Source organism: Oncorhynchus nerka, linkage group LG22 (genome assembly GCF_034236695.1).
Source record: "Oncorhynchus nerka isolate Pitt River linkage group LG22, Oner_Uvic_2.0, whole genome shotgun sequence".
Lineage (NCBI taxonomy): Eukaryota > Metazoa > Chordata > Actinopteri > Salmoniformes > Salmonidae > Oncorhynchus > Oncorhynchus nerka.
Window position 1 is genome coordinate 73203884 of NC_088417.1, and position 15078 is coordinate 73218961.

At 44.1% G+C, this 15078-nt stretch overlaps 1 protein-coding gene across 1 annotated transcript in view; it reads left to right on the forward strand.

Moving 5' to 3' along the window:
- Window positions 1-323: 323 nt before the first annotated feature.
- The window catches only part of LOC115105661 (cGMP-dependent 3',5'-cyclic phosphodiesterase-like), a 29395-nt gene continuing 14640 nt past the window's right edge, over window positions 324-15078 (forward strand). The window contains exons 1-11 of the mRNA XM_029627937.2: window positions 324-682; window positions 12914-13003; window positions 13200-13291; window positions 13420-13529; window positions 13692-13741; window positions 13984-14043; window positions 14145-14298; window positions 14437-14489; window positions 14596-14670; window positions 14771-14812; window positions 14984-15052. Of these exons, the coding sequence (XP_029483797.1) occupies window positions 578-682; window positions 12914-13003; window positions 13200-13291; window positions 13420-13529; window positions 13692-13741; window positions 13984-14043; window positions 14145-14298; window positions 14437-14489; window positions 14596-14670; window positions 14771-14812; window positions 14984-15052 (900 nt within the window). The 5' untranslated portion in view covers window positions 324-577. The remainder of the gene's footprint in view (window positions 683-12913; window positions 13004-13199; window positions 13292-13419; window positions 13530-13691; window positions 13742-13983; window positions 14044-14144; window positions 14299-14436; window positions 14490-14595; window positions 14671-14770; window positions 14813-14983; window positions 15053-15078) is intronic.

A 15078-nucleotide genomic window follows, 5' to 3' on the forward strand; every position in this document is an offset into this window, starting at 1 on the left:
AAAATGCAGTTTCCATACCAGTGTGCAGATACTGGATTTCCCAAACCACACATGCAGACAAACGCACACATGTACACACAGGCACACACAACATAATAACCACACACAGTACTGTAATATATATTCCATTTACCAGTTGCTTTTATCCAAAGCAAATTACAGACATGAATGCCAACATTTTTACTTGTGGGTGGTCCTGGGAATCATACCCACTGTACTGGCGTTGCAAGATCCATAATTTACCAATTGAGCTACAGAGGACCAGAGAGAAGGGGGGCAGGGCAGAGTAGAGAGAGAGTTAGGGAGGAGGAGATTTGAAGAGAGACTTGAGAGAGAGAAAGAGAGGGAAAAGGAGAGAGTGAGAAGCCTGGAGCATGTGTAGATATGGGTAGGCTTGTTTATGTACTGAGACTCTGTCTCCACTGACAACCAGGAGAGTGTTAGAGGAAGAGAGCCAAGGAGACTGATAGAGACGTAGGGTTAGTGGCTGAAAGACAGAGAGAGACAAATAGAAAACGAAACATAGAGATAAAGAAAGTGATAAAGAGGGAGAGGAGGGCGCTATAGAAACACAGGTATGCTGCAGGGGGTTCTTATTGCCCTCTTTCGCTTCTTCAGGGGAGGGGGACGGCAGGTGTTCCCGCCGGTGGAGGAGAGAGGGCCATATTCAAACTCCGTACAGGTAAGACTCTGCTCTCCTTTCCCTTATCTTCCTTCTTCTAGCCCCAGGACATACAGTAGTAAAAAGTGTTCCAGCCTCCTGCCACGTGTCCAGTAGCTGAAAAAATATCCCATTGTCAAACTTGAGTAAAAGTAAAGACACTTAGAAATATAGAAAATGACTAAAGTAAAAGTGAAAGTCACCCAGTAAAATACCACTTGAGTAAAAGTCTAAAAGTATTTGGTTTGAAATATACTTAAGTATCAAAAGTACATGCAATTGCTTAAATATACGTAAGTATCAAAAGTAAAAGTAAAAATTATTTCCCTATATTAAGCAAACCTGACAAAGATTTTCGTGCTTTTTAAATTTACGGATAGCCAGGGGAGCACTCCAACACTCCAACATAATTTACAAACGAAGCATTTGTGTTTAGTGAGTCTGCCAGATCAGAGGTTGTACGGATGATCAGGGATGTTCTCTTGATAAGTGCGTGGATTGGACCAATGTACCGTCCTGCTAAGCATTCAAAATGTAACAAGTACTTTTGGGTGTCATAGAAAATGTATGGAGTAAAACATATATTCATTTATTTAGGAATGTAGTGGAGTAAAACTAAAAGTTGTCAAAAATATAAATAGTAAAGTACAGATACCACAAAAAAACTACTTAAGTAGTTCTTTCAAGTATTTGTACTTAAGTACATTACCACCACTGCATGTGTCTGCACTCTAAGAACTATAGGACTGGCTTGTGTGTCTGTGAGATACTGTATGATCGGACACCATAGAGACAGCTGTCAGTCACATTTCAGCTGAAATCATTTGACATGCAGTAGTGAGCCAATCCCTGTGAGAGAGAGATGGTTCCCTCATGTTCAGAGTTGGAGGTATTTACATGTTCAATGCTCAGCTGATTTGTAGATGCTTCTGGATTGGCTGTGCTGTTTAGTTGGCTGTGCCGGTTGGTCAAATGGTTCATGCTTTACTGATGGCAACGTGGAGTGTATATGTGTGTATCTGTGTCTTTGTCTGTGTATTTATGTGATGAAAGGAGGGAGATAGAGCACGCTGAACACCTGTTAACGTAGTCACCTGTTAACAGTCACCTGTGATGGAAGCCAGACTGAAGGGGAACATGAATTATTTTGGAATCCCCTGCCAAGTCACCTTCTTTGGCCCTCTGATGCTATTTTCGTTGTAGGAGGATTCACAAAAAAATCTCGTTGGACCCTCACACAAATCACAGGCTCCAAAGCTGCAGGAGGACAGGTCCTTGTCTATATATAGGCACGTTCAAGGTTTTTACGTATTTGGCTACGGTGTATGTAAACTTCCGACTTCAACTGTAAATATAAGACGAAACACATCACAACAAGAGTGACAACACAACACTACATAAATTGAGACCTAAGACAAACACATAGCAAGGCAGAAACACATGACAACACAGCATGGTGGCAACAAAACATAACAACAACATGGTAGCAGCACAAAACATGGTACAAACATTATTTGGCACAGTCAACAGCACAAAGGTCAAGAAGGTAGAGACAGCAATACATCACACAAAGCAGCCACAACTGTCAGTAAGAGTGTCCATGATTGAGTCTTTGAATGAAGAGATTGAGATTAAACTGTCCAGTTTGGGTGTTTGATGCAGCTCGTCCAATTGCACAGGGTGGGGTTCAGACTCAGGGCCTCAAGCTTAATAATGAGCTTGGAGGGTACTATGGTGTTGAATGCTGAGCTGTAGTCAATGAACTGCATTCTTACATAGGTATTCCTCTTGTCCAGATGGGATAAGGCAGTGTGCAGTGTGATGGAAATTGCATTGTCTGTGAACCTTTTGGGGCGGTAAGCAAATTGAAGTGGGTCTAGGGTATCAGGTAAGGTGGAGGTGATATGATCCTTGACTAGCCTCTCAAAGCACTTTATGATGACAGAAGTAAGTGCTACGGGGCGATAGTAATTTAATTCAGTTACCGTTGCATTCTTGGGTACAGGAACAATGGTTGACATCTTGAAGCATGTGGGGCATCAGACTGCGATAGGGAGAGATTGAATATGTCCGTATACACACCAGCCAGGACGCGGCTAGGGATGCCGTCTGGGCCGGCAGCCCTGCAAGGGTTAACAAGTTTAAATGTCTTACTCAACTCGGCCACGGAGAAGGAGAGTCCACAGTCCTTGGTAGCGGGCTGCGTCAGTGGCACTGTGTTATCCTCAAAGGGGCAAAGAAGGTGTTTAGCTTGTCCGGAAGCAAGATGTCGGTGTCCGCGACGTGGCTGGTTTTCCCTTTGTAGTCCGTGATTGTCTGTAGACCCTGCCACGTACGTCTCGTGTCTGAGCCGTTGAATTGCGACTCCACTTTGTCTCTATACTGACATGTTACCTGTTTGATTGCCTTGCAGAGGGAATGATTATTCTATTTGCATTCTGCCATATTCCTAGTCACCTTGCCATGGTTAAAAGCGGTTTTGCGCAAATGCTGCTATCTGTCCACAGTTTCTGGTTAGGCTAGGTTTTAATAGTCACAGTGGTTACAACATCTCCTATACACTTCCTGATAAACTCAGTCACCGTCTCAGTGTATTCGTGAATATTATTCTCAGAAGCTACCCGGAACATATCCCAGTCCTCGTGATCAAAACAATCTTGAAGCGTGGATTCCGATTGGTCAGACCAGCGTTGAACAGTCATTAGCACGGGTACTTCCTGTTTGAGTGTCTGCCTATAGGTAGGGAGGAGCAAAATGGAGTGGTGGTCAGATTTTCCAAAAGAAGAGCGAGGGAGGGCCTCGCATCCCGTAAGTTTGAATAACTGTGGTTGAGTGTTTTAGCAGCGCGAGTACTACAGTCGATATGCTGATACAATTTAGGCATCCCTTTTCTCAAATTTGCTTTGTTAAAATCCTCAGCTACAATAAATGCAGCCTCGGGATATAATGTTTCCAGTTTGCATAAAGCCCAGTGAAGTTCCTTGAGGGCCGTCGTGGTATTGGCTTGAGGGGGGATATACACGGCTGTGACTATAATCTAAGAGAATTCTCTTGGGCGATAATACGGTCGGCATTTGATTAGGTATTCTAGGTCAGGTGGACAAAAGTACTTGAGTTCCTGTATGTTATCACAATTACACCATGAGTCGTTAATCATGAAACATACACCCCCAGAGAGGCGTTTATTCCTGTCGGCGCGATGAACTGAGAATCCAAACGGCTGGACAGGCTCCGACAGTATATCCTGAGAGAGCCATGTTTCTGTAAAACAGAGAATGTTACAATCCCTGATGTCTCTCTGGAAAGAAACCCTTGCCCTGAGCTCATCAACTTTATTATCCAGGGACTGAACAGTGAGTAATATACTCAGAAGCGGTTGGTGGTTTGCGCACCTCCATAATCGGGCTAGAAGACCGCTCTGAGTACCTCTCATTCGCCAGCGTTGTTTTGGGCCAGTCTCTGGAATCAGTTAAATTGCCCTTCGTGGTGCGAACAAAGGATCCGCTTCAGGAAAGTCATATTCCTGGTCGTAATGCTGGCAGTGTTGGTGAGGTACCGCCACTCTGATATCCAATAGTTCTTCCCGGCTGTATGCAATATCACATAACATTTTCTGGGCTAAAAATGTTAGAAATAATACATAAAATCAAACTACTGCAAAGTTTCCTAAGAACTAGAAGCGAGGCAGCCCTCTCTGTCAGCGCCATCTTTAAGCTTTTTTGAAAATTACTCTCCCTACAGGATAGAGCTCATTGTCCAGGATGAACAGCATACTTAGTACAGCAGCCACGACATTAGGGCCACCCCATATTAGACTTGATATTTAAGGGAAAATCCACTCAAAACTTTCCTTTAGTATTTTTTTCATTGGCCTGTTGTATATCAACAGTCAAGTTTTCCAGTTAAAGGACTTTCAAGAAGCAATGTTTCACCAACCACATCATCAATTGAAATGTGTATTGAGGGCAAATGTGTATTGATTCTCTTTTGAAGTCTCTCAGAAAGTTAACAGAGCAATGGATTAATCTTTGTTTGGGAGAGTGTAGAACTCATATCATTGACTTCCCTTCTCCCCACTCAGCTCTGTAACAGCTGACTATGTCCACAGTAATCCTCCCATGAGTACTCTGACTGACAGTCTCAGTTGGTCTTCCATGCTAACTGACAGACAGGCAGGCAGGCCTGTGCCTATGCATGAGGTCATGGCTGCTCAGCCTCAGAGATAATCAGGGATGTTGTTGAGTGTCAAGCTCTGGATAAGAGCGTCTGCTAAATGACTTAAATGTAAATGTAAGCCCAAAGAACCCCATGTTGAGTCTGCTCATTAGTGATGCCACTGTGGTGCACGACTCTGAACTCTGTGATGCTTTTCCTGTCTGTCCACAGCACTTATCAGTGGGGTGCCTCTTAATGTGGGTGATGCTCAGCTCTAACTAACAACCTCCAGAGCCTTGTTTGCAAATGGAGACAGGTCCGATGGAAGGCTGGTGTTGGCAGTTGAGCAGCTTGTCAAAGCACAGTTGGGGTGAGGGTGTCAATCAGTGTTTTTTACTGTCAGTGTCAGCTCTCTGACGCACTCTGTGCGCATGCAATTGTGTAAAAATAGGGAAGGTATTTCCGGGCCACAACTAGCATGCTGCTAATCAATCTGGGCCCATTCATATACAGCTGAATCAGCAGGCCATCCTTCATCTAACCCACCTGTTGTTTAATGATACCAACAAACATTGTTTGTCTGACTACAGTGGAGGCGGGGGGTGAGAGGCACTGTGTTTATCTCTCTTCTGTCATCCCATTAAGCCCTTGACAACATTGTTTATATAGATTCAGACTTTCCTGTTTAGATGAAGTTCCTAAATCTGCATAGCTGATTTATATCCATCCGTACTAGGGTACATTCTCTTACGATCTTCTCTCTTATTCACATGGAATGAGGCTGAGAACCACTCAAACAAGCAACTTTTACTACTATACTATATGTAAGTGATTATGCCAGAGAAGCTGTGTTTGGAGGATATAATGGCACAGGTGTTATTAGGCCCGAGACAAATTCAAGTGCTGGTAAATTGTGCATTCGGAAAGTATTCAGACCCCTTGACTTTTTCCACATTTTGTTACGTTACAGCCATATTCTAAAATGGATTTAAAATGTAATAATATTCATCAAACTACACACAATACCCCATATTGAAAGAAAATTATGTTTTAAATTTAATTTTAGCAAATTTTTATAAAAAACAATAACTGAAATATTACATTTACATAAGTATTCAGACCCTTTACCCAGTACTTTGTTGAAGCACCTTTGGCAGTGATTACAGCCTAGATTCTTCTTGGGTATGACCCTACAAGCTTGGCACACCTGTATTTGGGGAGTTTCTCCCATTCTTCTCTGCAGATCCTCTCAAGCTCTGTCGGGTTGGATGGGGTGTGTCACTGCACAGCTATTTTCAGGTCTCTCCAGAGATGTTTGATCGGGTTCACGTCTGGGCTCTGGCTGGACCACTCAATGACATTCAGAGACTTGTCCTGAAGCCACTCCTGCGTTGACTTGGCTGTGTGCTTAGGGTCGTTGTCCTGTTGGAAGGTGAACCATCGCACCAGTCTGAGGTCCTCAGCGCTCTGGAGCAGGTTTTCATCAAGTATCTCTCTCTACATTCCTACGTTCAACTTTCCCTCAATTCTGACTAGTCTCCTAGTCCTTGCCGCTGAAAAACATCCCTGCAGCATGATGCTGCCCTCACCATGCTTCACAGTAGGGATGGTGCCAGGTTTCCTCCAGATGTGACACTTGGCATTCAGGCCAAAGAGTTCAATCTTGGTTTCATCAGACCAAAGAATCTTGTTTATGGGCTGAGAGTCCTTTAGGCACCTTTTGGTAAACTCTAAGCAGGCTGTCGTGCCTTTTACTGAGGAGTGGCTTCCATCTGGCCACTCTACCATAAAGGCCTGGTTGGTGGAGTGCTGCAGAGATGGTTGTCCTTCTGGAGGAACTCTGGAGCTTTGTCAGAGTGACCATCGGGTTCTTGGTCACCTCCCTTGCTCTGTTTGGCCAGGCGGCCAGCTCTAGGAAGAGTTTTGGTGGTTCCAAACTTCTCCCATTTTAGAATGATGGAGGCCACTGTGTTCTTGGGGACCTTCAATGCTGCAGAAATGTTTTGGTACCCTTCGCCAGATCTGTGCCTCGACATAATCCTGTCTCAGAGCTCTATGGATAATTCCATCGACCTCATGGCTTGGTTTTTGCTCTGATATGCACTGTCAACTGTTGGACCTTATATATAGACAGGTGTGTGCCTTTCCAAGTCTTGTCCAATCTACTGAATTTACAGGTAGACTCCAATCAATTTGTAGAAACAATGATGATCAATGGAAACAGGATGCCCCTGAGTTCAATTTCGAGTCTCATAGCAAAGGGTATGAATACTTATCTATATAAGGTTTTTCTTTTTTTTATATACTTAATACATTTGCCCAAATTTAAAAAACACCTGTTTTCACTTTGTCATTATGGGGTATTGTGTGTAGATTGATGTGGAACATTTTTTATTGAATACTTTTTAGAATAAGGCTGTAAAGTCATTTTGGGGGGGGAAAGTCAAGGCGTCTGAATACTTTCCGAATGCACTGTACATTTCTATATGAACCTCTCAGATTGCTCAGTCACAGTGTTTTCAGGCAGTCCTCCAATGGCTTAATGCTGAACCAAAAGGTCTGAACACCCCCTAACACACTGTAACATATTAGCAGCAGATAGCACCATGTGTATGTAATAAACTGATGAAAATAGCAGATTGTGAGTGAGCTACCTGTCATACGTAAAGGTTAAAAGACAGATGTTTGACTCCAGAGATAAGTGTATCTGCCAAGCAAATGAATAAATACAGGTTAGAGTAATAGTGTTGACACTCCTGTGAGGATGGTGTGGATGTTTTGGCATGTCTGTGTGCCACTGTCATTATCTTGATGTGATGAAAGAGGTCTCTGTATTAAACTAAATATGGAGTTTATAGAATCTTCCCAGGAGATTAAGAAGCTAGTAGCTTACGTAGGCAGACGGTGGTACTGTGAATTACCCGCTATTTATCCTCCTTATGACACGTTCAGATATGGGTTTAATGCACTGAAATGACTGTGAAATTATGTTATCATAGCTATGTACGTAATGCTCTCTCTCACTCTTTTTCTCTCTGATCTCTCTGTCTCTCACATGCGCTCCCCCCACACTTTGTCAATTTTAACAAGCAGGGCCCTTCTTTGTGACTCCCAGGCCAATCTGCTTTAGAATACAGTGCTGCTTTAACTCCTGAGCTGCCTCTTAACATTTGACCTTTGACCTGGGGCTATGGCAGGCCAGCCTGAAGGTGACATCTGTCTTTGTCTGAGTTTGAGCAGAATTGAAAAGTCTCTCCTCTGTCATTTCATAAGCAATACTAACAGATGATGCAATCTCAACCACACTGCACACTGCCCTAACCCACCTGGACAAGAGGAATACCTATGTGAGAATGCTGTTCATCGACTACAGCTCGGCATTCAACACCATAGTACCCTCCAAGCTCGTCATCAAGCTCGAGACCCTGGGTCTCGACCCCGCCCTGTGCAACTGGGTACTGGACTTCCTGACGGGCCGCCCCCAGGTGGTGAGGGTAGGCAACAACATCTCCTCCCCGCTGATCCTCAACACGGGGGCCCCACAAGGGTGCGTTCTGAGCCCTCTCCTGTACTCCCTGTTCACCCACGACTGCGTGGCCACGCACGCCTCCAACTCAATCATCAAGTTTGCGGACGACACAACAGTGGTAGGCTTGATTACCAACAACGACGAGACGGCCTACAGGGATGAGGTGAGGGCCCTCGGAGTGTGGTGTCAGGAAAATAACCTCACACTCAACGTTAACAAAACTAAGGAGATGATTGTGGACTTCAGGAAACAGCAGAGGGAACACCCCCCTATCCACATCGATGGAACAGTAGTGGAGAGGGTAGCAAGTTTTAAGTTCCTCGGCATACACATCACAGACAAACTGAATTGGTCCACTCACACTGACAGCGTCGTGAAGAAGGCGCAGCAGCGCCTCTTCAACCTCAGGAGGCTGAAGAAATTCGGCTTGTCACCAAAAGCACTCACAAACTTCTACAGATGCACAATCGAGAGCATCCTGGCGGGCTGTATCACTGCCTGGTACGGCAACTGCTCCGCCCTCAACCGTAAGGCTCTCCAGAGGGTAGTGAGGTCTGCACAACGCATCACCGGGGGCAAACTACCTGCCCTCCAGGACACCTACACCACCCGATGTTACAGGAAGGCCATAAAGATCATCAAGGACATCAACCACCCGAGCCACTGCCTGTTCACCCCGCTATCATCCAGAAGGCGAGGTCAGTACAGGTGCATCAAAGCTGGGACCGAGAGACTGAAAAACAGCTTCTATCTCAAGGCCATCAGACTGTTAAACAGACACCACTAACATTGAGTGGCTGCTGCCAACACACTGTCATTGACACTGACCCAACTCCAGCCACTTTAATAATGGGAATTGATGGGAAATAATGTAAATATATCACTAGCCACTTTAAACAATGCTACCTTATATAATGTTACTTACCCTACATTATTAATCTCATATGCATACGTATATACTGTACTCTACATCATCGACTGCATCCTTATGTAATACATGTATCACTAGCCACTTTAACTATGCCACTTTGTTTACTTTGTCTACATACTCATCTCATATGTATATACTGTACTCAATACCATCTACTGTATGCTGCTCTGTACCATCACTCATTCATATATCCTTATGTACATATTCTTTATCCCCTTACACTGTGTATAAGACAGTAGTTTTAGAATTGTTAGTTAGATTACTTGTTGGTTATCAATGCATTGTCGGAACTAGAAGCACAAGCATTTCGCTACACTCGCATTAACATCTGCTAACCATGTGTATGTGACAAATAAATTTGATTTGATTTTTTATCATTGCTGGCAAACACACTTCAAACCCTTTAAGAAAAAGATGGGGGGAAGGAAATCTCAACATAAGCCTGATCATATTTCTTGACTGCTGCAGCTTAAGTCAGAGTTGGCTGGTAAAGGTGTTGGATGAGAAAATTACTGAACAAGACCATGCAGGCAAGACCTACTGCAACGAATGAGTGAGCATTACCTTCCTGATTTTATATACACACACACACACACACACACACACACACACACACACACAGGCACGCACACACCCACGCACACAAGGTAAATGAGTCCACCTTAGTGTTTATCTTTAGACAGTGTTCAGACTTTGTCCTATAAACAGTAGCGAGGTGTCTTGTAAGTTTGCTCCCATTAGTCTCCACTCTGGTGGAGAAATAGGATTATATTGTATATAATAGGATTCATACACGTCTTCCTGCTTTGGCGTCATTGGGCCTTTGTTCGCTGTATCTGCTTTATGTTTGGTACTATGTGTATAGAAATGTACTGAAAATAGGTCACATGTCAGGAAGTTGTTCGTGTGAGATGTGTGAAGTAGGCTATAGATAAATGAGACACACTGAAACAAGACTGGGACACAGAAAACTAGGGCAGACTTAGGGAGGGCGTATTGTAAAGCAGATTGGCCTGCCATATAGTGTAGGAGGAATCCTATTGATTCCAGGTGATGTGATTACTTGGTGCTTATATTCTCCATAAGGTTACTGTGAACTTTAGCATAGATCAATTCAACCAGCAGACACATGACTCCACACGCAATGGGTGCTGGGGGTGGTTCAGATGACCTTTGTCTGACTCACCCTGGGTGTGTGCATGTGCATCTGTGTGCGTGTGTTTTCCTCCCTTATTCACAATGTTTAGGACAGGTGCGTGTTGCTGCCTGTAAAAGAACTCCAACGTCAGTAGCATTTGCATCAGAAATTCCTCACACTTGTAAGATAAAGAGGGTAAACACCAGATGCTGCTATGGAAGCACAAACACTATTACTTCCTGTGCTGTTATTTACCTGAGACACCCCTATATGACGTACATTCCACAGACACTAGAGGGAGGAGGTCATGTTTGCTCTGCTCCTCCGAAGGGCTCTTGAGAAAAGTGATAGTGTGGAAAGACGTTGCCACCAAGCAAGACACTACTGAATCAGGTTCAGCAACATAGCTCAATCAGCATAGCAGCACATTTTACAAAAGGGATGCCGTTTTTGTATTTGTATTTGTATTTATTAAGGATCCCCATTACAGTAGATGCTGCCAAGGCAGCTCCTGGGGTCCAGCAACATTAAGGCAGTTATATATACAATTTAAAATATGACATTTCTTAACACTTTTCACAACACATTAAGTGTGTTCCCTCAGGCCACTGCTCTACTACCACATATCTACAATACAAAATCCATGTGTACGTGTGTGTAGAGTGCGTGTCTTATCATGTGTATGTGTGTCTGAACCTGTGTGTGTCTCTTCACAGTCCCCACTGTTCCATACAGTGTATATTTATCTGCTTGCATCAGTTACCTGATGTGAAATAGAGTTTCATGTAGCCATGGCACTATGTAGGACTGTGCGCCTTCCGTAGTCTGTTCTTGACTTGGGGACTGTGAAGGGACCTGGTGGCATGTCTTGTGGGGTATGCATGGGTGTCTGAGCTGTGTGCTAGTAGTTTAAACAGACACCTCGGTGCTTTCAACATGTCAACACTTCTTACACAAACAAGTAGTGATGAAGTCAATCTCTCCTCCACTTTGAGCCATGAGAGATTGACATGCATATTATTAATGTTAGCTCCATATGTACATTTAAGGGCCGGCCGTGCTGCCCTGTTCTGAGCTAATTGTAATTTTCCAAGGGTCCTTCTTTGTGGCCCCTGACCATATGACTGAACAGTAGTCCAGCTGCAACAAAACTAGGGCCTGTAGGACCTGTCTTGTTAAAAAGGCAGGACAGCTCTTTATTATGGAGAGACTTTTCCCATTGCTACCTACTGTTGTATCAACATGTTTTGACCATGACAGTTTACAATACAGGGTTCTCCAAGCAGTTTAGTCACCTCAACTTGCTTCATTTCCACATTATTCATTATAAGATGTAGTTGAGGTTTAGGGTTTAGTGAATTATTTGTCCCACATACAAATGCTTTAAGTTTATTATAATTTTCTATTATTTAAAAATGTTTTACTCCCTTTTCTCCCCAATTTCGTGGTATCCAATTGTTAGTAATTACTATCTTGTCTCATCGCTACAACTCCCATACGGGCTCGGGAGAGACGAAGGTCGAAAGCCATGCGTCCTCCGAAACACAACCCAACGCATCCAACCCGGAGGCGTGGTTGGCACGCACTGTGCCCGGCCCGCCACAGGAGTCGCTGGTGCACGATGAGACAAGGATATCCCTACCGGCCAAACCCTCCCTAACCCGGACAACGCTAGGTCAATTGTGCGTCACCCCACGGACCACCTGGTCGCGGCCGGCTGCAACAGAGCCTGTCTCTGGTGCTAGCTGGTGGCACAGCTAGCGCTGTGATGCAGTGCCCTAGATCACTGCGCCACCCGGGAGGCCTATGCTTTTAGTTTTTTTATGTTTAACTGAGCACACGCTGGTTTCTGGGATTAAGGAGTATCACTGTGTATGATGAAGTTGTTTCTCCAGACCTGTTTGTAATTTACTCTAAGGCAAGTGAAGGTTGCCTGTGTGACAAGTGTGTGTGTAAGCATGTGTACATGTGTGCGCGAGCTGATACAAGGCACTATAAAACAGGCACCCTCTCCAGGGCATTCACTGTGCATGTAAACATGAAACTGTTGTCATTGCAAAAAATACAGCTATCAAACAATATTAAAACCAGTTTCCATAATTTATATCAATTATAAAGGAACACAGAATGTCCTTTGGCAATGCAATGAATATAACATAGTCTACTTTAATTTACTTAATATTCTGTCTTACAATTGGAGGCGGAGTGTTGGGTTGTCAGTCACAGTTTGACAGTTAGAGAATTGACCCAGCTACATCCTTTGAGATAAGGCCTAATATACTGCATTGATTGATGTAATGGTGAGTGTGTTGTAAGTGTCACTGGTCGGTCTGGCTGTACTCTACAGTGCATGTGTCTCCAGTGAATATGAGCTACTGGAGAGGCAGCTCTGTGTGAGTAACATCCAGAGCCCATTCCTCCACCTCCTTCTTCTCTGTGTATCTGTGCATCAAAGTCACTACAGTATTAATTATTCTTTCCCCTTATTTTATTTCCCAGTATGCATTGCTCCAACTGGCCTCAGTCACAGACTCCTCTTCCCTGCAGGATGCCATCAGAGAGGCGCTCCAGACTGTCTTTTATGAAGTGGTGTGTATCTACTGTCTCCATCATGATTTATATATATGGTCTGTCTCCATCCTATTCAGCACCATACTATATTCTCCCTGGGGGAGGGTTGACCATCCACTTGAACATGTTTGACCAAATAATGTTACAAAACATTTTTTACAACCATATTTTCTCCCCCCTCTAACAGGCTGCCCTCCCCCTCTCTCTATTATAGGACAGTGTATACGTCTATCTATTGGATGCAGAGACAGGACGCTTGTGGTGTGAAGAACCACCCCATGAGCTACCGAAGGAGGGGAGACTCAGGTAATCGGCAGGGCTGATCTGGTGCCCAGTTGACCTGTACTTCAGACCGTACTAATTCAGTCTTCATTTTCACTCTAGTGACATTGTTTGTGATGTTCCTAAATCAATAAAATCTCTGTCTTTCTAAGGGATGTGGTTGTCCAGCAAAGGAGAGTACAGTGTGAAGGACTTCCTTCCTCAGAGCTGCAGGAGCAACAGAGAGAGAGACTAACAGAGCCACTGCAGCAGCACAAAAGAGGTGTGTGTTTGTGTATCTGGCTGTGTTGCAGGATGAGCAACAGCAACTATACTCTAAAAGATTTGAGAGAGTTCAAAACAGTCCACAGTCCTCCTCCTGGCTAATACTTTCCTCGTCTCTACCCAATCCTTTCCCCATCTATCTTCTGCACGTCCACCACAGTGTTGATCATTCCAATCCTGGACCAGGGTGTAACTACCGCCCTCCTCTTGGTGAGCATGATCCTCATCATTTACATTTAGCGACTAGGGTTAAGTGCCTTGCTCAAGGGCACATCGATAGATTTTCACCTAGTCGACTCAGGGATTCAAACCAGTAACCTTTCTGTTACTGGCCTAACGCTATTAACTGCAACCTGCCGCCCTCATAACCCTCTCACCTCTCTGCCTTACATTATCAAAGATATCACTTTAATATGACTGCCTGTTACACGGTGTCTTCTCTATTCTGAAAGGTTTGCTGTACACAGCCCACTAAAGCTCAGGAACAAAGCCTTGATGTACTGGAGAGACATGTGAGTCTGAAGTGTCCATCTCCAGACCCACCAGTCCTTTAATATGATCACATTCTGAGACAGCAGGCCTACTGCTGGTACAACTCTGATTTTCCTCACAGGTCACCATAGCCTGTAAGAGAGTCCAGGCCCTGCAGGGTCAAAGGCTCACCCAGGGGTTAGAGGTCAACAGGAAATCATATCTATCCCTGACCAGGAGGACCACACCTGATGTGGACTACAGTGCACTGGACCATCAGATCCTGAGGCTTTGTGGTATGATAGTGCGATGGGGCCCAGCACTTGTGTTCTGCCGTCTATAGACTCGTCATTGTTGAGTATATTGGATAATAGTAGTTAATAATATATTACTATGTGTAATGACTTTGTCGATTCTTTCACTGTCTACTATAGGAGAGCTGTATGACCTGGACGCTGCCACCCTCCAACTAAAAGTAATCCGTTATGTGAGTCCAGAACCAGAAATAAATTGATTTATAGAAGCTGGTTGATCGTTTGATTGATACACAGAGTGACTGTTTGACTGAATCGGTTGTATTGTTGTTTTCACAGCTGGAGGCGCAGACTCATTCATTGTGCTGCTGTTTACTTCTGGTATCAGAGGATAACCAACAGCTGTTCTGTCAGGTACACATGTACACACACAATATTCAATATTCTAAAATGACGCAAAAGTGCAAAAATTCAAACAAAAACAAGTTTGTTAGATGTCTTTGTTATTCCTCAGGTAGTTGGAGACAAGGTTCTGAAGGCGGAGATCAGTTTCCCTGTAAGTTATACAACACAACCCTTCTATCCCTCTGACATTACCACCTGTGCCCCTGACCCTCACTCTGTCTGTCTGTCTGTCTGTCTGTCTGTCTGTCTGTCTGTCTGTCTGTCTGTCTGTCTGTCTGTCTGTCTGTCTGTCTGTCTGTCTGTCTGTCTGTCTGTGATCCAGCTGTCATTTGGCAACCTTGGTCAGGCTGTGGAGAAGAGGAAGAGCATCTCTCTGCAAGACGTCACTCAAGTAAGAACACTGAAATGTCCCCTGAT